We start from the raw sequence: 24525 nt of genomic DNA on the forward strand, positions 1-24525 counted from the left end.
TGCTTCTATTAAGAGCAAAGTAATTAGACTATCAAGATACAGATGGTTTTAAATTTTCTTTTGTCAAAATTAATTCAAGCAACTTGAAGGGGATGATTGTTGCAATATAAAATAAATGAGAAAACCAACTGAAATGTAATTTCTTTTACTAGAACTGGACATGTGTTTGTCTAAAGTCATACCCATATTTGGCAGCTATGTGGAGTTCACGTCTAGCTATACATTTTTTCTTTTTTTCTTTTTGGACTCTACCAGCATTCGAACAACGACCATTATGGTGTTGTCCTCCAACAAGCAACAACTACCATATTGACCATGAATGCTAGTTCTAGCTAAACATTTTGGTTAGTCAGTACAACAAAATGATTATTTTTTTTAACATTAAAATGCAATTGAAACTACATAAGAATATAAGATTCCCATAATTAAAAAAAAAAAGAAAAAAAAAAGTATGTCCTCATTATGGAGGCACCATACGATGTCGTGCAAGATCCACACGCAATACAAGTCATAATAAATAAACTTCGATATGATTCCATGATGTTATTTTTAATTCAATGATTGCGCTGGCTACCTGAGAAATTTCTGACATAATCTGAAGAAACGGAAACTCTCAAGAATGAGAAATAAGAAAACACATTACATAGACGTATCTCTATTTTCCTTTCCTTAAGTAAGCAGTTGTTTTCCTTTGCAATCAAGAAAACCTCATACTTTATATTTTTAAGACATAAAATTTTAACAATTTCATAAATATAATGCAAATTATTTTAAAACGAAATGCATTGAATTTATCATAAATCAGCCAGACTGCCAATTATGGCATCTATGTCCGGGGTTAAAGTGGCATGCTTGCTGATCTCCCCAATTGAGGAACAATGCTTTTGTGCAGTATTGATAGCAACCAAGTCTTCAGCAAACGAACAATTCAAACCCGAGGAAACCTGCAACCATTTTAAAAATATTGGTATAAGGCCTTCCGTAGTATTGAGTATTTTAAAAATAAGAAATGATAAAATAGCGCTCGGATCTGCATCCTGTTTATCATGTAAATACAGTACTCACATCATAAAGGGTATCACCAAGTTTCAGCTTGATTGCACCACTCCTGTATACAAGCATTTTACCCATGAAGCCAGATGGTAATTCGTTCAACTTACAGGGTTTCTCCACATCTTTTGAACCTCTTGGAGGTTTAGAGTTCTCATTAACATCTTGGCGACCAGCAGTAGCTGATTGTTTAATCATAGGCAAAGTTGGTGGTAAATGAATCAAAAACATTTTTGCCTCTGGGTTGTCCTCCTACCAACAATTTGCTCAAAACGTTATTATAATAATTAAAAAAAGCTGAACTTAATAGATTTGATTTCATAAATTTCAGTTTACCTACCAAAAGGCCAAGCTCCATTGCTGGCTTTGATGAATTTTCATCATAAGTTCTGGATTCTTCAGCCTCCCCAAATTCCTCCTCATCAAGATATTCTACCACAATAATATGTGGAGTTAATACGACTTAATATTACATAATGCAAAGAGTGTTTTATTTTCAACGTAGCAATGAAATAAGTTCTTGACTCCAAAGAAAGAAAAAAAATTCAAGTGAACAGTGGAAACTATGTCAATGTAACTAAAACCTCATAATTTTGTAAATGGGCAGAACAAGTTTTGTTACTAAATTGACTAGTTCAGATCACTCAATTTCCATGATACTGAAATTCCATACTTCACTATTTTTGTTTTCTTCTCTTTTCTTTTTTCCAAAGATGCTTCTGGGAATATACCTGGGTTTCCTGAATATGGCTTCCTCAGGGGAAGAGTTACAGGATAATAACTGTAATAGTCCTGTAGCAACATCCAACAACAAATACTTCAGAATAAAACAAGCACGAACGATTACACCACACAGGAAACGGATAAAAACAATAAATCAATAAGAAAGCATATTTATTTCATTCAGTATACTTACCCATGGTTCTTTGTATTCTTTCTCTCTCGCACCTGTGGTTATTAAAGCATTACAAAAATGTTGTTAAGAGAAGGAAAAACCATGCAGCAAAGAGCAAAACATCTTAATAGCATTCTGTTAGATGAAAATGCCTAGATAGTTGCAATACCGTTGAATGCTGAATTCTGACTTCCGTTGGTATTGCTCCCACCCCTGGGAATCCCATATGATTTGATAGAAGTTGATTCACCTCCATAACCAAAAGCAATTTGTGACGCTGATACTGCAAACAATAAATATGAACAATGCAATTTTAGAAAACAGAAAGAATGGTGCTAATTCTGCTTTAGTGAAAAGGGCATCATGTCAGGCATCATTCTGATATCTCTATATATGATAGACGGATAAGATGATAAATATCCGAATTGCCCAACTTCAATTTTACTTATAATCAACAAAGTGTGAGGAACTTGTATAGGCATTAATAGGAATCGCACAAACATTTGAGAGAGTAAATGGTAAATCTCTGCAGGTTAAGAATCACGTGTTCACTGAAAATGAAAATGCAGAAACTAATCCCATAAAAAAGGGATTATTTTGATTCTCTTATGAGTTTTGCAATATGAGACATAATCTTAGTAAATATTCACTTAGTGCTCTTCTCTATTCAACTAACACAATCAGATACGAAGATAATGTAGTAAAAAAATTGACTTTACTCCATGGAGAAATTGCTCTGTTCGTGACTTCAGGTATAAAATTGGTCTCTCTAGAGACGCTTATTTAATAGTAAATCCAAGTTTTTTACTTTAATGACTGAAACATTCATGGGAACCTTCACTTATTGAGGATTTATTAGAAAAGTAGGATCTGTTTTCCTGATGAAGTTACCAAGAACAAAAAGATCAAACACCGCTTGAGATGATCAAAACAGAAAATCAATGCTTCAGATATAAATAAAAGTCAAACAAAATTGGATCAAAGAATATCAATACCAAAAGGTGTAAAATATTAAACCTTTTTTCTCAACCTTGGGCTTTGCATTCATCGCACTCTCCTACAAAAATATTAATAATAATAATAAAATTTCAACAAGAAAATACTAAAGTGAAAGTCAGTGTAAAAGTTGAATAAGGGCTGTCAATCAAATTGAAATCATATGTACATTGAAACGCCGCAGGAGATCCCTAGCGTTGACTGCATCTGCATCCTCAACAACTTCACTGCAGAAACAGAACAGTAAGAAGCAGGACAAATTAGAGGAACATCAAATTAAGCTGTTACGCAAACTACTGTTAAACCAAAATGATACACACGTTTTAACTTCTAGCTTTGGCACTCGACGAGGTGGAGCTCTTGGCACAAATTTTACCTGCAATGTCTCAGATTATTCGCCAAAAGAACAACGTCAACAGAGGAATAAATAATTTAACTTCACGTTTAAAAAATGAAATGAAATAGTAGTAGTATTAATAATAAGTAACAAATGTATTGAACAATATCAAATCAAACCTTTCTTCGAGGGCCAGCGGTGTTCTTGGAAGTCTCTGAATCCATAAGAGTCTAATGTTGATCTCAAACTAAGAATGAAAACAAATTCTAAATAAGACACTTTAAACCTTAAAAACACAGAGAACAATCACAAGTGAGGCGTGCGAAGAAAACAAAACGTTGCTGATTATTGGATCGAAACATAACGAAAAAACAATGTATGAATATTAGTTATTGGAAACAGAGTATGTTACGTTGTTTGAACAATTCCGGATAAAAAGTGAATCATCTGATAATAAGAATTTGCAAGATACGAAGTGAAATAGACGCAAACATATATGACAGAAACATGGGATGGGACTTTACTTGTTTGATCGGAGAGACCTCAAACAAAGGTTTGTTTGAGCGGCAGTCATTCGCCCCACTACTAAAGTCTAAAACCTAAGGCTACTTTTAGCAACGGAAACGGCTTTTCTCTTATTTTATTTTGTGATTTTTAGAAATGGAAAAAAAAATTTACTTTTTTTTTTTTTTTTGGAGTTACCAACCCTAATTATCTCTTCGAGACGAGTTGGCTCCCTCCGGTATCCCCACGAGCTTCGACTCTTTGAGCCGGTTATGAGACTAATCCGGAGTGCGGGAGAACAGTGATGGCTAAAGGTTCAGCCCCTCCCATCAATTTCTTTTAAAACATATCCTAACCTAATTTTCATATCTCACAATTAATTTTAAGTACGCAGCTATCATCTAAAATATCACAAGAAAATATCTCATAGATTTATTAAATCCTAATAATTCTATTCATTTCAATTTCCCCTCATCAAATAAAATAATATTTTTGAACTATAAATACTTTTTGCTATCAAGTTGTATAGAAAATTAATTTCGCACATCACTCATTCTTTTTTAAGTTCACACATCATATAAGAGAGAAGTAAAGAGGATACCAATTGCATTTAGATTAACTTTGATTTTATTCTTAATTGATTACATATGACAAATAACAAATCATTTCATTTTATAATCGCCAAACTGTAGAATAAAAATAATTATTCTGCTTTAATAAGGTGGACATGCATTCATGCATATCTAAAATTAAAGATGGTGTATATTTAGTTTTAACAATATCTTAAAATATTTTAAATGAGTGAAAATCTTAGCTAACTATTTCTTTCTTTTTTTGTTTTATTCGTGATTAAGACTTTGGCAAGATGTTAGTTTTTATTTTCTTATTCGAGAAATTATATTTTACTTTATTTTTTATTATAAAGAATCATTCGATTCTGAGGCAACTTATTGATGAGAATACATTCTATGTATAAATCATTGTTTAGGCTGGCGTATTTCTTAATTTCGCATCGAAGCAAATCTTCCCTTAGTCTAAACTTTTAGGTATAAAATAAAAAAATAAAAAATAAAATAAAACATACAGATTTAGAAACTTTCTTAACTTTTACAACGTCTTATAGTCAATACTTTATCATTTCATAGAAAATAATTTCCCTTCATCACTACTTTTAATGTCATTGTGTTATTTTGTACACCATATATAGCTCTGCCTTCCCCTAAAGGCAAATATATTATCTCAAAAAGGGTTTAAAAAAAGGGTAAGTTATAGTATTACCTCATAATTTTACCACACTTGTTATCACCGTTTAATCGTTAGATCAGTTCTAAATTAATGGCTCTCAAACACAATAAAATTAAAACAAAAAAAGTTATACTCTGAAGTCTGATCCCACATGACATGTGATACTTTGGTTGGATTTACTCGGTAAATTTTGGAATCTTCCCAATTTCCAATTCAATTTTCCAGAACCCTAATATTGATAATGGCAATCAAAATTCTGAAATTGATACACTCGCCCTCAACGTAATTAATATCATGGCCAAGTCTCGAGTAGGTGAATCTCAACAATTCCAATAACGTCATAATATCGTGACCATTCTTCTCTTCCATTTCACACTGGAAGCTTATCGTGAAATTGAAAAGAGAGAATGTACGTGGCATGGATGATCAAGAGAAAGAAGTAATGATGTGGAACCCAAAATGTAATTTTATTTTATTATATTTGAGAGCTATTAATTTGGATTTAATATAACGGTTAAAAAGTGATAGTAAATAAGCTATAGAGATAAGAAGTACAACCAGCTCCTAAAAAATCCTTAAAATAAATTTATCCAACCACACGTAATATTACAATTTGTGTGGCCTTTGTGAGACCAATATACCAAACGTCTTTAACTTTAACTACTCGCCCCTTTTGTAAACTAATACAAGATGTTGCATGCAGGAAAGTTTTTTTAAGTACAGATAATATTTATCATTAGATATAAAATAAGGATCAAGATCCTCAAAATGCAAAATTCAGAAATAAATAAAACTGAAGGAGACAGAAAGAGACAACAAAAATCAATTTCACAATCACAATTACCATGTTTTCACATTCTTGGAGTTCAGTAACTAGAGAAGCAGAACATCCATGTTGCCTTTGATATCTGGAAAACAATACGAGCATCACCAAAGTCCCCCACCCCACCCCCTGAAGGGACCCAAATTCCCCTTATAAGTTGATATATTTCGGCTTCAAACAGCTAAATACAATCAAGGTAAGACACCTGCAATGACACAAGTTATTGAACCGAGAAAGTTGGCTGTTCAGTGTTCACATCAATGGAAAGGTGCAGTCTTACAAGTAACAGATGAAAACCAAAAACCTTCAATTGTCCTAACTCCTTAACTGCACTGATGCAATTAGTTGGGCTAACGCAGCAGCATACTGAACAGCTGTATGTTGAGAAGTATAATTGTCAGATAGCCCATACTCTGCATAATTTGGATCCGCATGCATGAAATGACCCGGTAATGATTTTTTAGACACCACTTCTCGCCACATATCAATGAACTCTTCCATAATTTGCCTAGATTTTTCAACGGAAGAAATAGGGAGATACTCAATCTGCAGAAAACTTACAAACTTGAATACATACTTACAGAAGCAGTGTTATTCTAAAACTCAACAACTATGAAGACGCCATGCATAGAATGAGTATTGAATAATTAAATTAAGCAAAAAATAAATAAAAAGAGAGCAAACTAAGCAAGATTATTCCACCCACCCTACAACAAAGCCGATCTTTTAAGGGGGGAAGAGGGAGTAACAATAGCCAATCTTCAAAGGGAAGAGGTCTTTTAAGACTAAACTAAGCAGATAAAACATAAAGTCTTCTAATCATAATAGTGTGCATATCTGTATCTTCATAACGTTTTAAACTTTTTAATCCATATATAACAATTAAACGTTCACTCCGTCTTAAGTGCAAGTTACAGTTATTAATCCACTTTCTAACTAAAAAGGCACAAAGTAAAATGCTCGCATCGCATCACATCACATCGAGAAACTATTACTTGGATGTCTTCTTTCTTCATTTGGACCATGTAAGTTACTAACTTACTATTGTACAAATCCTAACAGTGCACCATGTAAGATGCGTATTGTGAACCACCACCGCCACCACCAAAAGAAAATTGTCAAGATGCACCATTCCATTTGAATTCCAGAAGTGAATTCCTCTCCAATCAAAGTGATAAATCTTAGCCCCACAATATGTTGAAGGAAAGATTATCCACCCCAGATAACACTCATTTTCTCATGACATGTGAGGGGAGTGACTGGGAGAGGAAAAAAAATATAGGAAATCAACTGGATTTCACTTAAAAAGTAAAGATTTTAAGGAGTGCGGTATTTTCAGTCCAAAGGTTTATTATTCACCAAAAACATGAAATACAACTCAATTGATTAAAGACAGGAGTAAAAGGCTTGTTCTCAAAAGGAAGCCAAAGAAAAAAAAATAAAAAAAATCCCTCTAATTAAATAAGGGAGTACAAGACTATTCATGCAGTCAATTCTCATATCACAAACTGCACAAGGTGGTCAATCTGGCTTATCATAAAGAAAACCAAAAGCTATCTCAATAACCAGATGATACTTGAATGAGACTAGCCAGACAACCACCATTGCAATGGATTCTGTACATTTCCTTTCCAAAGTTTCAAGCAGTGACAGTCAGATTAACTCAAGAGGTAACATTTAGACCTTATGTTTCTCGTCATCATAACCATATCAAGAACAAGAAACAAACATGTATCACCAAAAAAAATCATGAAGAATACAGACAAAATTCAGAGGCGGTTACCTCCATCAAAATTCCTCTCAGACTTTCAGCTTGATTGGGAACAACCTTAATCACTCTCAGCTGAAAGTCACCCAGTTTATACTGCACTCCCTGCACCATCAACATAAACAACTGAGCAAGAAGACAATAAAACGTAAAAATCATGACACAAGCAAAATAAAAAACGGAAAACAGTTACTTCGAAATGAAGAGCCACTTTGGATTTATAGGACTGGAGTTTCTCCATTATAGTCAAGATTGAAGAATCAGCCTCAAGAACAATCTTATGGCCCCGAATTATGAAGTAGTATTTGTTGGGCTGCTCCAGCAGCGATATCCCCAGAAAATCACGCGGGAAATCGATAGGGATTGATTGGTCTGCGGGGCGACCATGAAAATCAGAATGAAAGGGTTTCAGAGAGAAAATTAAGAAAAAGAAAAAAAAAGGAAGCGATTAAGGAAGAAGAGGCAACCTCGCAAATTGGGTCTGTAGAATGTGAGGGTAGCTTTCCATCTTCCGTCTTTGACGCCGTTGAGGTTCTCGACGCACTGTGAAATTTCATTCAATGTTTGGCTGTTCACCATAGTTCCTTGGTTGGGTTGCCAGTGCAGAATCCTAACAGAGAAAACCGCAAAAAAATCACAACTTTAAAATAATTGAAACAAATATGGAATTCATTTTGCTCATACCATCTGATAGGCATCCTCAGTTCTCGTAATTCCAAGCCCAGAGGGACTACTTCCCTGCTATTCGATTCACACAGAAGATGCTTGCGTTTCCAAACCCAGGATCCTATTTCCTCGCACGCTGTCGTTTAAATGCGGTACTTTTTTTGTGTCATTTTGCTTCCATAATTTTACTAAGTAAATACTCTTTTTCATCTTTACCAAATTTCATGACGTCTCATAACAAATAAATAGATTATTTGTGGTCTTTTCGATAAAATTATAATAGATTTATTTAGTTGAAATTGCGGTCCTTCATAAATTTAAAAAAATTCACATTAGTTCCTTAAAAGGATTAAAATGAATCTATTTTAAATTTTTTAAGGACTACGAATAGTTTTTTTATTTGTTAGCGACTAAGGTGAATATCGTAAAATTTGTTGAGGATCGAAAATAGTATTTACTCAATTTTATTTTTGGAAAAAACATGTGACGCAACTTTGTGTCATTCTGTGGTTTTTTACTTTTTTTTGTTTTTGTTTTTTACACAATACTCTTTTTTTTTTATTTTGTGAAGGAGATAAAGGAAAAATTTATTAAAACATAATAATTTTACTAAAAATAACATAAATTATGTTTTTTAAAATAATAAATATTTTTTTCTTTATTTTTCTCTCAAAAAAACGATCAAACGTCATTTTTTTGGAAAATAAAATTACCGAAATGCCATTTTTCTAAAATTAACCAATATACCATTTAGAACACCCGTTGTCAGGTACAGCGAGTCTTATTTGGTCACGTGCACCATTGGCACAGACATATTGTCGAACACAATGTATCTTTGTCCTGCTGCTGGGCCCAACGATATGCTATGTCCCTTGTATCTAACACGCTAAACCCACTGGTTGCATCCCAACTCATTAATTTACGCTAAACATTTAAATTTACTCCATGCCTCACAATATTGTTAATTTTAGTGATCATTGCATCCCAGCACGTTAATTTATCGCCTTTTTTTTCTAATGCCATTTCTTAATTTACTATGCACAATCAAAATGATAATTTAATATTGAAAAATATATTTATCATTTTAAAGACATGATTTTATGTTGTTTTAAATAAAATTATTATATTTTTGTGACTTTTACCTTCTTTTTTCCTCAAAACTCTTTTTCTCTCTCTCTCCTTTTTATTTTTTGAAGGAAAAAAAGTAAAAAAAATCTATCAAAACATAATAATTTTACTTAAAATGACATAAAATTTTATCTTTTGAAATGATAAATATTTTTCCATCAATATTTAATATAATAATTTTCTTTAATATTTTTTAAAAATAAATACCATTTTTTTTAAAAAAAATTACATATTTATTTTGGAGAAGGTTATACTTACAATTATTTTAGCCTAATTATCAATTAGTTACTGTTGGATCAATTTGAAATCATCGGTAGTTAATTTTTCTTAACTTTTTAGCCATTGATTTCAAATTAATTCAATAATAATCAATCAGATAGTAAGAATAGTAAACTTAAAATAATAATAATTTATTTCAAATGATAAAAACTAAATTGTGCCTGAAAAACTCCGAACCCTGCGAGTGCAACCATTACTTACCCTTTATTTGGAAAAAAATACACAACGACAATCCCACTCATAGTAGTTAAAATCTGGATTTAAGTCTTAAAATCTCAATTTTAACGATTTATTTTTGCAAAAACGATTTAGATTTCACTTAAAATCATTTCCAATATAAAATCTCGATTTAGACTTTTACTTAAGTCCCGATTTTAAAATTTAAATCCCGATTTTAACTATTGGAATGATGTTAAGCAAGTTAGAAAAATTGTTGAATATAACATTGCTGATATTTCATCCGGAGATGAATGGATTATGGAAAATGAAGGAACTTTATCTCATGATGAAAGTTTAGATAAGACAATTTTGAATGATGTAGTTGAAGATCACGTGGAACAGAATGTCTTCGATGATAATAACTTGAATGATTTATTAGCTTAGACCCTTAGAGTGTGACAATTGTATGCAAATGTATAAGGATGGTGGCAAGTAGTCTATTTTTCTTAATTTTTTTTATACATAAGTATATGTATGTAAAAATTTAATTTTAGAGTGCAGGTAAAATTTACGATTTGTATTACGATTTTACGATTTTTTATTTCCTTTTCGATTTTAGGTAAAATCTCGATTTTGACTGCCTTGATCCGAGTCACTCACCACACCATCACCTTCAGAATCGGAACTCTTTTTTCCTCCAGCTGACTTGGACAGTTCAAGTACTTGGTTGCTTTCATTTTGATGATCCAGTGAATAAATAATGAGAGTGATGCTTCTTTCTTTACATTTTTTTCAATGAATGTCCCCCCTCCCCTATACAATTACAAGAGGACTATTCTAATTCTTTTTATTCTTATTTCTTCCGAGTGAAGAGAATGGTATCCTTCCCTTCCTTTTCATGGCATTATTCCAATGCTCCCTCTCAATTTTATGAATGTTAACTCAAAATTAAAACAACTGAACTATGTAAGTAATAGCATACAAAAACGGCACTAGACATTGGGTCCCTCAATACTTCAACAACATTATCGTAAAAGCGGGAGCAATTGAAGTAAGACCTCACAGAATACCAACCCCACCATGTAAGTACATTATTGGCCTTTGATTCAAGTATATGCACCGGGTAGGAACTATATGCACCGGTCCTTGTGTGTATAACTGATTTCGTCTCCCTCATAACACGAATATAGCTAGTTGGCAACAGACCTTTCAGAATATCTCTAGGGAAAGGGAGGTAGGCACTCTCTCACTTTCAGGAAAATGATCTTAACTCAGCCTCTGTTACCAGAAAACAAAGACCTCTAGAGACTGATGACTATAAACGTAGAATATATATTGGTTTCAAGAAACCCTAACTCTTAGCAGCTGAATGGACTCTAAGTTTCTTGTGCTCTTCTTACACACTATAAGAGTCATAGAAGCCATTGAGATTAATCTAGTGCTGAGAGGTATGTGTAAGTTGTATTAGGTCATGGGATCAATTCTCACTTGTTTCGAAAATAAATACATAAGAGTTATAGAGAGATCTCCGGCCATAACTAAGCCCATAATTAATAAGGAATACAACAATCAAAGAAGCTGAAGGATTGGAAATTGAAAGCTGGGTGGTGGATGATTTATCTTCCAAATCAAGCCATCAGCCTCTGCTTTTGGGTGGCCATTCATTGTTTAGATTATTGTATTGTAATTATTTAAAGAGTAGACTTCTATTATTTAGATGCAACTATTAGTGATACTAACGGAATTCCGTTGAATATGCGGTCTTAATCTGTGGTGAATAAGGATGAAATGCACCAATGCACTTATGGGGTGCCCCTGGAGACATTACTGCTGAATGCACGATCTATATATTATTGTAACATTCTGATAAAAGTAAAACCTCTTATCAAATTTTACATTTATCTTTACAATATTCACAATGTGGCTCTAGCAATTTTCTGTTTCCTTGCTACAATTATCATCTAACTATCTACCTCTACGTTACCCATACAGTCTACAGCTACATTATAGAGAAGTCATCATCAAGTCCATCTAATTCTCCTCTGAGTTTGTGTTGTTGGATTATCAACACAGAGACTGTCATTAAGAAGTCTGATCCTGAAAGAACATCCCCTATTGGTCCAAGTTCTGGGCAATGTTGCCAGTCATTCATCCCCCTTGTCAATATAGAGTTCACTCCACCTTCTCTTCCTACTATGACCAGTGAGTATTGACCTTCAAATGATCTGAGAGTGGAGAAGGTCTCAGCTGCATTTGCAAGATGTTTCTCCGTATAGGAAATACGACCTCCAACTATATGCTTTTCATAGAACTGTGCAAAGTATTCATCATCCAATCCCATCTCCTCCTCCAGCCCTGGAATGCTTACCCTATAAGCTGCTAATCTTGAGGATTCTGCACTTGTATCTACCAGAAATCTTATTACTGTGAGTTTTACTCCTTTATGCCTAGCTACTAGACCTGCATAGGCAAGTGCTTCTCTATCATCTTTTCCACCAATGAATATTACTGCCACTTTCACGGATGCCTCACATCTTGATATCTTTTCAATGGATCCAAAGCCTCTGTTCACTAGAATCCCCACCGAACAAGGAGCACTCCTCAATACCTGTTCAACAAAATATCTATTAATTCAAGTACTTCGCAAGTAAGTTGTTTCTTTTGTGTACTCTACACTAACAAAACAATAAAGCATATCGATTTTTAAAAGACAGTAACGTATAGGTGAGACTATAACTTGGAACTATGTTGCTCTAACTTCAATATACTGTCTAAGATTTTCTGATATTTCTTTTCCTTAATGATATCAAAGATGAACTGATAAGAGATCATATTTGGTTAAAACTTCAAACTCTATTTTGGATGAGAGTTCATAGGTTCAAATTGTAAAAAAAAAAATTCCTGAAAATAAATACCTTTCGGTTCACATGTCTGAACCCTTGATTGCCACTATCCAATTTTCCATCCTGACGCTGGCTCATGTGGAATGGTAATATGATGAGGGCAATCATCAAGTCTTCTGCTAAAACGCAAATGTCCCTTGCCATGTTATTGATTGTTGACACTGCCAATGTCCTTTTGAGCGTAATACCATCACCATCCTCATCTACATAGGCTTGAAAGGAGCTGGTTACTTGGTCTCTCATCTCCATGACTTTCTTGTCTTTCACAATTGTTGCTAGTACTCCCTCACCCCTCTCTACTGTGGCTGCTAATTGTTCAGTTAGTTCAATCATTTCAGCAACATATACAAGAATGCCAGGGTCTGCTGTCCCCCTTGAGATCTCCATGAAGTTGATGGAAGCAGGAACATTGTCAGGTCCATGAACGCACAGAAGTATCCTTAGCTCACTTAATGGATCGAGCAATTGGAGGGCCATGCGATGAGTAGGTGCTCTCTTCCTGGCACGTTTGATGATATTTGCCACAACTGTGGGGCCATGCACCACCGTGAAAAATACTGCAATTAGCATAGCAATGCTGGAGGAAACACTGCTGACGCCACAACCAATCTGATAACAGAAGGACAAGCTATGAGATTGATTTAATGGTAAACATGATTTCAGTTATTTTTGTTACAATTCTGAAAAAAGTTTAGCTATTACAGAGTTATCTCTTTCTGCTGCATGTGTCTTTTTGTTTAACAATTATAAGTGAGTCTCTACACCCTTCCTAGATTCTCAATATCATATATTTCTGCTTAAGGAGAGATATAGATTCAAAGAAAATATCTCTTCTGAGGCTAACTTTTGCCTTTTGTCTACATAATGCTCCTATACTGGATTTTCAAATGACTTAGATTTCCTGATGTTCAACAAGCAAGATTCAAATGCTGCACTTAGTGTCATTGGTGAAGGAAAATGTGTCATCCTTTATTATTTAATACTTCAAATTCTCTGGGTTAGAAGCATGCTGCTATGTCAATTCACGCATAAAATGGAAACATTTTGACACTCAACGTACATGATGGTAGTTGACATCACTTGGAGACATCATAAAAGTTACAATGCTAGAAATTTGAATTGACACATATGAAAGGGCAGGCAACTATTTGAGAAAATGAGAATACTTGCCAATTTGACAGCTATGTAGATATGAAAATGGCCCTTGACCGAGAGGAGCAATCCGATTGCAACAGATTCAGGCCAGTGAAAGCCAAGCATTGCCCCAGAAATAACTGTTCCAGCAATTTTACCTAACGTCACTACCACTATGGGTACAAATAATCTCATCCATGTTGATAGCTGTCCAACCTCAAACTCCCTGAAATGAGCTGCATAACCCATCCACAAGAAAAAGATGGGAAAGAAGATGATGTTCAACATGTAGTTGATTTTGCCTATAACCCATTTGGAAACTCTTCCATTCCGGGGAAAACAAACCCCTGTTATAAACGCACTTAGAATTGGACTGTAGTCATATAGAGTTGAGGAGGCACAAACCATTGTCATGAAGGCAATTGACAGTACCAGGTGTGAACCTTTCATGGGTTTTCCTTCTGGGTTTTCGTTGTCAACCCAATTCATAAAAATTGGTGAAACTATGGCTGCCAACAATGTCTGCCCAATAACTGCACACCCCATTATAATGGTCTTCTTAAGACGGTTCTTTACTTCCACATCATTGCAAAATGTATCCAATGGCATAGAAATGTAGCCAACTGAAAGAAGCAAAATGCACAAGCAATCTGAGTGCATCCCTGCTGCTATGACAAGCTTCCCAATATCAGACTTACCTATTTTGAGGTGAGTTATTAGACGGGTCAAGACTGGGGATGCTGTGCTAGAAAGGAAAATACATAAGCAGATGATGAATTCTATTCCATGTTTTCCTGAGAAGATGCGGAGAATTGGGGTTGTGAAAAGGGCTAGCATGAACGTGGATATTACTGCTGCGTAAGCAATGTGAACATCCCTAGTTGGTCGTTTGAATAGTACGTAAGGATCCATTTCTATTCCCAAGGCAAACATGTAACACACCATACCAAAATCAATGATAAACTCAAACGTCCTGTTGAATCCCGCATATAGTTCACGTAAAAAAGGTACGTTGCCCATAACTAGTCCTACCTGCATAAACATGATTAACAGCTAGCATCAGAAACTTCATTTTTCAGTACTATGTATATTTTTATTGTTCATTATGAGAGGAAGGCTTACAATTATGTCAGAAGTAATGCGAGGTTGTGAAAAAGGCCTTAGTAGGAAATGTAAACCATTGCATGCAATAACCATCACCATGAACATAACGAAATTTTTGCCTAATTGAAGCATGAGGGAGCCTAGCTTCTCTGAACATTGGACTAACGCCATTGGCCCACCAAAAACTATTTGAGGTTTGATTAGGTAAATATGTATATATATATATATACATATGTATATATGTATGTATTTATGTTTGTATATGCCTTGCTTTTCTTTTTTCTCTAGCTTACTCTTATATCTTTCTTCCTTACAGTCTCATCGCCAAGTACACAATTTTTCGTTCCCATTTTTTTTTTTCTTTTTCTTTTTTGTTTTGCTCATGATCAATTGTCGCCAATTTTTGGCCAAAGCCTCTGGTAGAAGCGAGTGGTCGTTATTAATAGCTTACTTTCAGGAGACAATGATGGAACACTACTCTCACTTGTATAACACGTAAATGGAAGTAGAACACAAATGTAGGTTCGTGAATTGGAGGATTTGGACACTGCGGGAGAGGAGGATCATAAACCGGAAAACATGGATAAATCACATGTTCTACTAAATCTACATCACTAATTATTTGAAAATGCCACGGTGCTCCATCTTACATAATTTTTCTAATGGAGTATAAAAGAATAACAAGGTAGTTTGAGAGCTATACACCCTTTATATTTTGGTGTGTATGATTTGATACATTTCTGGGTTATTTAGAAAATGTCATTACCGAACCGAAGAATTTATTTTACATCAAATTTATGTCATTTTTAGGGGTGACTACAGTGAATTATAAAATTTACCAGATAAATAGATACAAGACAGGTTTTATATTACAAAGAAAGCTCATGCGATAATTGTAAGGAAAAAGGTATTTCAATTTTAATAGTTCTTTTTTAAAATAATTATTATTATAACAATAAAACTTCTTGTATCTAACATTTAGAGTGTTAAAATTTAAGTCTAGACTTCGCTAATAATTATCTAACATTATACACAAATATTATAGGTATGTCATGATCCAACTTCTTTTTTCTACATACTAAAAAAGATATGGGATTTATTCTATTTTTTTTTTCTCTTTTTCTATGCAGTGAAATTCATAATATTTATGTGTATATGACATGACACAAAAAATGTCAAGCAACATTATATTCATAAAACTTATAAATTTGATCCCCTAAACACAAGTTTGCGATATGTTATATTAAAGATGTGTATGATGACATTGACGGTACAAATGTTGGCTGAAATAATATTTCGACTGTCAAATAAATTCAACAAGTAATTTATCCGGACCAAACAAAGTGGATGAAGGGTACGTCTAGTCCAACAACATTCTAAAAGGTCTAAGGACAAAAACTTTAGCAAAACAAATATTTCACGTGTAAACGTAATTCCGTAGATATAAATAAATAAAAAAATACTCATAATCTAATATTTTAAGATTTTGAGTTAAAATTTAACACCTAGCCCACTCATTATAATGAATTACTGTCTAACTCATTTCGTAGTAATTCTTTCCTAGCATGGTTCCCATTTACTCAACACAATGAACATGGTAATTCAACATTTTAATATAAAAAATTCACTTTAACACTCCAAAAAATAAGTATCATATTATTTTATTAAATAAATATTTATTTCAAAAATTACAAACTAATTAATAAAAATTAAAAAGTTTTTATTATTAAATTTGTAGTTTTTAATATTTAATTTATAATTTAAAAAAAAAAAAACATAATATGATATTTGACATTTATAAGGGATTCTTTGAATGTCGGGTAGTGACTGGCACCTGACACAGTCAGATCAGATGGTTCAATGCAAAGGATTATAAGTGTATGTTTACATCTGTCACTCCTGATTAGTGTTAAAGTCCCTACAGGCCTGAGAAAGTCTGAATCCTGCAACCACTACTTAACACTTTATTTGCACCAATACACAACAACAGTCCCACTCACTCACCACACCACACCACACTCTTCACAATCAGAACTCTTTTTTGGCTAAAGCTGCCTTGGACAGTCCAAGGGTGGCTACTTGGTTGCTTTCATTTTTATGACCCAGTAAATAAATAATGAAAGCGACTCTTCTTTCTTCACATTTTTTTTTTTTAGTAAATGTTTTTTTAATTTTATTTACAATTACATGGGCGTGGAGAGGAGCGAGGACAGTTCTATTTTTTTAATTTGTATGTTATTTTTCAGAGTGAAGAGAATGGTATTCTTCCCCTCCTTTGTATAGCTTTATTAAAAGATAAATGTGTACTAGCTGGGCAATTTATGTATTATGTTATATAGGTTGCAGAAGGGCGTGAAAGGAAATGACAAGTTTTGCCCACTAAAATAGTATTTAAAATTAGGGGAAAACACTTCTCTTATCATAAGAGAAGTGTCTCCTTATATTATATTTACACCATTTTACATATTTAATTTTTATTTTTTTCAGTAGAATCCACCTGAATATGTTATGTAAGAAAATTCTTTTTCTCAGGTGAAAAAGGTGAAAAGAGAAATGTAAAGCCCTTAAAATTATTTATATCATTTCATTGAAAGATCATTCTTTGTTTAATATTCAAAAAAAATTAAACTATCACTTCATGACGAAGTCTTTTACAAATCAAGTAAAGTAGTTTACAATATAACTTGCACTTAATCCACTAACATTAGCTTAGAATATACAAGCTTTACATCGATATAAAATGAGTACTTAAAGCGCAACACATTCGACGCAACGAAACATAGTCAGTTTTTTTTTTTTTTTCCTAGACTTAAACATATGCATGATTATTTGTTAGTTTACAAAGTAAACTACCAACATTTATGGTAAGCATTTGGGGTCACAATTTCTCCAACATAGTTTTTAACGGGGTTCCTTCGTAACTGAAAAACTTTGTATGCACTGAATCATTTCTGATCTTATTATTTCATTTGGATGTTGCTCTGTAGAACTGAGGCACATGTACCCGACCTCATCAACAGAGGTCAGTAATGCTGATGAAGCAGCATATCGCGATAATAAAATAGTAAAATGAATATAATAGTGATGACAAAATGACTTTGAGCAAACTTTTTTTTTTTTTTTTTGGGTACACTCAAACCTTGTTTCTCAATCAAGGGTGTTGTTTACCATTGTTAGTTATTATGTAAATCTGTGTACTTGGTTATTAGTAATCAATGAGTTTCCCTTTGGTTTAACTTTAATGACTACCAGATTCGCAGAGTACACTTAATTTTGGAGTTCATAATTGACAAACAAGAAAATCCTGGGGGCCATAAACATCCAATATTAGCTCAAACCAAAGAAAAAAAAACATATGTGCCTTTGAATGTTAGCTCAAACCAAAGAAAAAAAAAAACAGATATGGCGATGTCACTGGGAGAATCTGAAACTATGTCCGTCCGGTAGAAAGAACATTACTTTGAAAACAATAGCATACAACTGGATCCCTCGATGGAGGCACAAATCAAATCCACTTCAACAACATTATCGAAAAAGTGGGAGCAATTGAAGGAAGACCTCACAGAATACCAACCCAACCATGTAAGTGTACATTATTGGCCTTTGAGTCAAGTACATGCACCCATTATTGAAAGCTAAGCTCAACCATCTGCATAACAAAATGTGAGTTAACTTAAAGATACATCCTCAGCCATAAGCCCATAACTAAGAAGGAATACAACAATCAAAGAAGCTGAGGGTTTCTCAAGTACCTTGTTGGGTTGAGGAACTAAAAGCTGTAAAATCATGAGTAGATGTGGGAATGGAAATTGAAAGCTGGGTGGTGGATGATTTATCATCCAAATCAAGCCACGAGCCTCGGCTTTTGGGTGGCCATTCATCGAAGAATCGATGAACGGTCTTTTGAGGCTCTTCTTTCCCAAGTTTCATGAATGTTTCACATTTGATATCACTGCCTGATATGTAGCAACCATGATCTTGCTGTGGTTGTTTTGAGTTGTCATTGAGGCTCTGAAGTTGCAAGTAAGAGTACTCATTGTTGTCGTTGGATAAGCCAGAGCAACTCCTCTGTTTTGAAGACGATGAGGAGCTTATAGTCAGTGGTGTGAGTTGCCAAGAATCATCCATAGAGGAAGCAGAGAAGCTTCTCATAGTTCCAGAAGGTTCAGTGAAGAAAGCGTGCTCATCCACCTCCTCTTTGAGTCCATATACATACCTGTTCCTTTTTCAAAAAGAAGAAGAAGAAAAGGAGAATCACTCACAAACACTTGAAAGAATGGAACTTAAAACTTAAGCACTGTGTATGTGATGGATTTGAGAAAAAGAACCTGCAGTCAGTGTTATTATGAGAGCAAGAACCAGTGTCAAGAAACAAGGGAACATTGTTGTCTTGAAATGATAAACCAATACCAGATGATGATGGCCTTGAAGGTGGTGGATGATAGAGGAAGGAGTGCTGAGGGTGATGATGGTAAGAGTCATGAGAGGACACCGATGTAAGAGGTGAGAGAGAATGAGTGGTTGGGGTTAGTGAAGGGCTATTTTTTGTGATTGATAAGATTGTTGGTGTTGTTGAAGCATTTATGTTTGTTGGTGTTGGTGTTGGTGTTGTTTTCAAAACTTCCACAGGCTTTCTTGAACGGTTTTTCCCTCTATGCATGTGCCTCTCACAGTACTTTGATTCTGGGTATGCCTCTTTTGAGCACCTCCATTTCTTTCCATCTGTTCTTCTGCACCTACCTGGCTCTGGGTCTATTTTTCTTCCCAAACCCATTGGCAAATAGTTCCACCCAACTGCATGTATCCAAAAAAAAAAAACCCTTTCGTCAAACTATTGGTTCAAAGAACCCAAATTATATGTTCAAGTGCATACAAGACTTACAGTGTTGATGAGGCTGGTGAGGCAAGAGCCTTGAAGACATAGGAGAGTCCAAGTAGCTTCTTTTGATAGTGCAGAGAAGATCAGGTGGAATGGAGATACCTGAAGCCATGTATTTGTATATAAGAGCTTGATGTTCAAGCTCTTGCCACTGTGATGGAGTAAAAGGGAACCTGTTCCTTCCATTCATCATAAAACAGGAAAAACAAATTAAAACAACAAAGGGGGTAAAAAGGAATCAAGAAGCACAGAGCTGATGGGTGATAGTAACAAATGAAACAGAACTTCTTCAGAGCTCACAGTGCATTGAAAGAGAAGAAATAACAGCAGAAGAGTTTTGAGTGTTTAGGGGTTATTTACTTATTACTTTAGGCCTTGGAGTAGGGTAGGTATATTTATTTCAGAGACCATTGTGTTACAGAATCTGCTGTACATGAATAAACTAATGGTTTCTGATTACGACTGTGAGGTGCATGCCAATGGACTCTATCTGCTCCTATTATGACTCAACCTCTCTTATTGCTATTGCTACTGCTTCTGCAACTAAGCTGCCTCTCTGGCACCTCTTGTCTCTGACATCTTTTACGGAAATCCATAAACTAAAGAGGGGAGGGAGAGTGAGAGAGAAAAACAAAAAGCTCCTAAAGACAAAAGAGGAAATAGTTATTATTGGTATTATTTTATAAGAGACTATATTTAAGAGTTGGTGGTGTCTGAAGCCAATGTCTGTCGGAGAAGATTGTACGGTTTGAGCTTTTACTGCTACTAACTCATTTACTTTTTCTGTTCCTTTACCTCAGACTCAGACCCCAGAACCCCCCCACTTACAATTTCACCTTTTTCCCATTTCAGAAAAGTAGAAAATAAGAGATGCAGAGATAAAACAGGAATCCTCCACCTGTAATTTTAGCTGGGGTTATTTTGTATTGTCGTTTTGCTAGTTCCATTGAAACAAGTTCCATATTTTGTTAAAAGCAAAGCTACTTACCTAATCCAAGTACTGATTCAAATCTTGTACTTGTAGTGGTTAGTGCTCAGACAGTGTGATCTTTACAGTCTCTTAGTATTAGAACTTGATCATCCGGTTGCCCTGCAAGTTAAATATTATAGAAAAAATATTTATCTTTTTAAATAACATAATTTCTGTTATTTTACTTTTATAAAAAGACGAGATCGACATATTTTTTTTGTTTTGTCCATTATCTCTGTTGAAATGCAGAAGCAACTACAATTTATCCGTACTTCAAAATGAAACAGCCCTCACATGCTTAGATATAACACCCTTTTTTCTGTTTTATGCAAGACAAAAGAAATGGCACAAAGGAATATATTAGTTTACATTATGAGAATATATTATCTCATGTTAAAATTTTAGATTACGTTATCTCATGTGAAATTTATGAATATCTTTCTTTTTTGGTACAAAAAAATTATGAATATCTTTGAAAAAAAAGGAGAAATATACATAAAATTTTCATGTGAGAAATCTCAACATGAAATGATTCGTTCATCACTTCTTAAGCAATAGCAGAACACTACAATCTGAATATAGATATTGATTGCAATAATGAAAAGCAGTTCAATAGTGTTAGGTTGCATTAAGACCCTTGGAGCTAAAAAAAAATTTCGGAAATATTTTTCTTATGTCGTGGAAAAATAGTTATATCATGTTGTAGAAATAGAATTGCAAGTGGGACTCGCAAATAAGAGAAGAGAAAAAAAAGAGTGGTGGAATCCACTCCTCTTTTGTATGTGTAAAAAAATTATTTATCTCATGTAAAATAAAATAAATATAACCTTTTTTTTTTTGCGAGATTTTTCCAACAGTTTATTGAGAAGATCACAATGACCTCAACACATCCTCGTTACCTTTGTACAAAACCCTGCTTCAACAAATAGACATTCTTGCTTGTAGAAGCAATGCAGCTTGTCTACCACACATTGTGGCAAGAGTACAAACTCTTATTAATCAAGATTGGTTAGCTTGTCTACCCCACATTGTGGCAAGAGTACAAACTCTTATTAATCAAGATTGGTTAGTGACTCTAAAGCATATCCGAGAGTAGCTAATAGGTGCGCTGACTGGCTAGCCAAGTCTTCAATCCAGAATTCCTTTGATCTACAGTGCTATCGGATTATGCCTACTGATCTGATTTCCTTGTTTAATTTAGACCTCAATGAAATATCTCAGTGCATAGATGCGGATCCTGGCTAGTTAGGGTTTTTTTTCTGTTTGTTTTAGTGGTTTTTTCTGTCTTCTTGGGGCCTAGCCCCTATCTATTATAAAAAAAAAAAAAAAAAAATAGACATTCTTGCTTAGACGTCTATGCTTCAAATTACATTATATCTTGTTTTAACATCCAACTCTTTTTGCCTTTATTTCGTTTAGATACTCAAACTTTTTGTCAATCTTAATGCTCACAGAACTGGTTTGCTGCTGACATAACACACCCTCACAATATTGAGTGCCATATATGATTTTGTTGATATATAGAAAGTATGTTGGAACAGAGATAGATGATATCGCGCATAAAAAAGATATTATTTTATGGGGAAAAATTTCTGTTTTTGGTTGTACAAAAATTTTTTCGGTCACATTCACATAAAAATAAATATATCTCATTATAAAAAAAGAGAGAGAAATTTGATAAAATTCACTTAATTTTATATGAGTGTGGTTGATAAAAAATTTCTTATTTTATATGCATTAGAACTTCTAAAATGATAATTTGTGAGTTCATTGCTCACTATACATGTCATGTAATTTTTCTTTTTTTCTTTTTGGTCAGTGTATTATCTTTTACCTTTAATTTTGTCAAAACGGTAGAATTTCCCATCGCAATAGTATCATCTGTTAGAAAAAGCATTCATTATCCTCACCAAAAATACTCTTGGAAGTTGTCATCAATTATGTTGTTATGATCGAGGATAATAAATTAGTAAAAGTCCTCACCAAGAATTTCCTACCCTGAGAGAGAGAGAGTAAACCCAAACCCGATGCACTTCAACTAATAAACAACTTAAAATATTACAAAAAAAAATAAAATAAAATAAACAACTTAAAGTATAAATTATGCATAAAAAAATACAAGCCGAAATTTATTACGTTGCCGCATGTTCGATAAGAGTGTAAATAATAATACAAGGGTACTGTTCTATCAAATAAGTAGGAATCAATTGATTCACAAAATACTCCCATTTTAATTCTGAAAAATATTATTCTCATGTTACATAAGATAATTTTTCTTTCATATACTCATAATTTAGAGGAGAGAATAAAGAAGAGAAAAAAAAATAGAAAATGGATCCCATCCTTAATTTATGAGTGCATTAAAGAAAAATTCTCTACAGTAATATTCTCCTTTAATTTTTCATCGAATATTTTATAAATGAGAAAAAGTGCAAGCAACATGAGTAAGCCATCCATGATTTGTTCCACTTTATGAAACCACAGAGGCTAAGGTCTCAAAGCATGCCACGTACCTTTGAATTTGGCATTCATAGTCAAAACAATTAAAGTCCAAAATGCTTAATCAAAGCTCCACAAAACTACCAAGTTACTGAAAACAGCGGCACATTTAAGAAGTAAAAGGTCCAAAGCAGGAAGGGACACATCATATGTTTCCATTAATGTAACAGCCAGAAGGGCAAATCCCGGTGTCTCTGCTGTAGTATTCTGGTTTTGAATCAAGCAGAGCTGACACATCTTGAACTTGGACCACAGTCTTGAGACCACACAAGACACAACACAACACAACCCACGCTTAGTCAATAGTGATCATATCATATCCCCAACTTGCAATTGCAGTCACAACTACACACTCAACGCTCTCCAATTTTTATCCTTGTGTAATGCCAATTGGAGTGAAAACGTTAGGAAAAGGTCTTTAAACTCTGCAGACTATCTTTAAAATTCAGATTCTCAAATTTGAATATAGAACTTGCCTTGAAATAAACACAGTAGCTTGAAAGTTTGAACTATGGCATGGACCTATTCACTTTGAATTAGTTTTTATTTGTAAGTATAGATTATACTTACATCTATTTTTTTCTTATAATCTCCTACAATCATTTTTATTATTATTGGATCAAAATAAAATCAAAAATTAATTATTTTTATTATCCCAATTGTCATTTTTGTTACCGTTTAATCAAAATCTAATTAACGATTATAAAATAATATTAAGTAAGGGGGTGTTTGGTTCAAGTTTTTGGAGAGGATTACCGGTAATCCTTCTTTGGTAAATGTAATTACCACGTTTGGTAGAAGGAATAAATTACGATTCCCGGATATCCAAGGATTACCGGTAATTTGATTTATAAAGAAAAGTCACTATTCAGATTACCAAAAATAATATGGTAATTCGGAATACTAATCAGAATACCAAGTAAAAGGAAAGCACAACAATAAATTTTGAGACAAAAATACCCCAATACACATAAAAATCTAGACCCAATCTATCAATTACAAAAGTAAAAATAGTTTGGGGTTATTTTTGTAAAATAACCTCATATTCCAAGTCATATTTCGTTCTAAACCAAATATGGAATCAGTAATTTTTACCCAATATTCCCGGTAATATTTTGGCGAACCAAACACATCTTTCATAAGATTCCAAGTAAACTCAATTTCTACTGAATTCCCATTAATCATG

At 33.7% G+C, this 24525-nt stretch overlaps 4 protein-coding genes across 6 annotated transcripts; all 4 read right to left on the reverse strand.

The window, feature by feature from the left end:
* Window positions 1-652: 652 nt before the first annotated feature.
* LOC133305518 (uncharacterized) lies at window positions 653-3877 on the reverse strand. The gene is made up of 11 exons (XM_061505762.1): window positions 3803-3877; window positions 3458-3525; window positions 3262-3317; window positions 3111-3168; window positions 2963-3002; window positions 2115-2228; window positions 1967-1998; window positions 1782-1842; window positions 1391-1482; window positions 1066-1302; window positions 653-944 (listed from the first exon to the last, which is right to left on the reverse strand). Exons 2-11 carry the CDS (start codon window positions 3500-3502, stop codon window positions 795-797), a joined length of 885 nt encoding a protein of 294 aa, XP_061361746.1. The 5' UTR covers window positions 3503-3525; window positions 3803-3877; the 3' UTR covers window positions 653-794.
* Window positions 3878-5648: 1771 nt separating this feature from the next.
* On the reverse strand, window positions 5649-8405 carry LOC133305450 (mediator of RNA polymerase II transcription subunit 20a-like). 3 transcript variants are annotated; one of them, XM_061505679.1, is made up of 6 exons: window positions 8303-8405; window positions 8086-8228; window positions 7812-7990; window positions 7634-7723; window positions 6155-6396; window positions 5649-6055 (listed from the first exon to the last, which is right to left on the reverse strand). In XM_061505679.1, the coding sequence occupies exons 1-5, from the start codon at window positions 8314-8316 to the stop codon at window positions 6166-6168; spliced, it is 657 nt and encodes a 218-aa protein (XP_061361663.1). In that variant the 5' UTR covers window positions 8317-8405; the 3' UTR covers window positions 5649-6055; window positions 6155-6165. The 3 variants fall into 3 exon arrangements, with proteins under 3 accessions (XP_061361663.1, XP_061361661.1, XP_061361660.1); XM_061505677.1 differs by having other exon boundaries at window positions 6131-6396; XM_061505676.1 differs by having other exon boundaries at window positions 5650-6396.
* A 3444-nt stretch (window positions 8406-11849) lies between these two features.
* Window positions 11850-15162, reverse strand: LOC133305479 (cation/H(+) antiporter 28-like). The gene is made up of 4 exons (XM_061505715.1): window positions 15010-15162; window positions 13924-14919; window positions 12766-13362; window positions 11850-12458 (listed from the first exon to the last, which is right to left on the reverse strand). The coding sequence occupies exons 1-4, from the start codon at window positions 15160-15162 to the stop codon at window positions 11850-11852; spliced, it is 2355 nt and encodes a 784-aa protein (XP_061361699.1).
* Window positions 15163-18585: 3423 nt separating this feature from the next.
* Window positions 18586-19785, reverse strand: LOC133305548 (growth-regulating factor 1). The gene is made up of 3 exons (XM_061505802.1): window positions 19320-19785; window positions 18744-19213; window positions 18586-18640 (listed from the first exon to the last, which is right to left on the reverse strand). The coding sequence occupies exons 1-3, from the start codon at window positions 19763-19765 to the stop codon at window positions 18633-18635; spliced, it is 924 nt and encodes a 307-aa protein (XP_061361786.1). The 5' UTR covers window positions 19766-19785; the 3' UTR covers window positions 18586-18632.
* Window positions 19786-24525: the final 4740 nt, after the last annotated feature.

Source organism: Gastrolobium bilobum, unplaced genomic scaffold, assembly GCF_033153095.1.
Source record: "Gastrolobium bilobum isolate Gb01-03AN ecotype WA unplaced genomic scaffold, APGP_CSIRO_Gbil_v1 utg1221, whole genome shotgun sequence".
Lineage (NCBI taxonomy): Eukaryota > Viridiplantae > Streptophyta > Magnoliopsida > Fabales > Fabaceae > Gastrolobium > Gastrolobium bilobum.

Excerpts from the sequence above, each read along its gene's own strand:
- LOC133305479 (XM_061505715.1), bottom strand. The coding sequence starts at position 15,162 with ATGGCGTTAGTCCAATGTTCAGAGAAGCTAGGCTCCCTCATGCTTCAA. Across the intron at positions 14,920-15,009 it reads GCATTACTTCTGACATAATT|GTAGGACTAGTTATGGGCAA; the intron begins GTAAGCCTTCCT and ends ATGTTTATGCAG. Across the intron at positions 13,363-13,923 it reads TCTACATAGCTGTCAAATTG|ATTGGTTGTGGCGTCAGCAG; the intron begins GCAAGTATTCTC and ends TTCTGTTATCAG.
- LOC133305518 (XM_061505762.1), bottom strand. The coding sequence starts at position 3,502 with ATGGATTCAGAGACTTCCAAGAACACCGCTGGCCCTCGAAGAAAG. Across the intron at positions 1,843-1,966 it reads AAGAATACAAAGAACCATGG|GACTATTACAGTTATTATCC; the intron begins GTAAGTATACTG and ends ATGTTGCTACAG. Across the intron at positions 1,303-1,390 it reads CAATGGAGCTTGGCCTTTTG|GAGGACAACCCAGAGGCAAA; the intron begins GTAGGTAAACTG and ends AATTGTTGGTAG.
- LOC133305548 (XM_061505802.1), bottom strand. The coding sequence starts at position 19,765 with ATGGGTTTGGGAAGAAAAATAGACCCAGAGCCAGGTAGGTGCAGAAGA. Across the intron at positions 19,214-19,319 it reads CATAATAACACTGACTGCAG|GAACAGGTATGTATATGGAC; the intron begins GTTCTTTTTCTC and ends TTTTTGAAAAAG.
- LOC133305450 (XM_061505679.1), bottom strand. Across the intron at positions 7,991-8,085 it reads CTACAGACCCAATTTGCGAG|ACCAATCAATCCCTATCGAT; the intron begins GTTGCCTCTTCT and ends GTCGCCCCGCAG. Across the intron at positions 6,397-7,633 it reads TGAGAGGAATTTTGATGGAG|ATTGAGTATCTCCCTATTTC; the intron begins GTAACCGCCTCT and ends AGTTTTCTGCAG.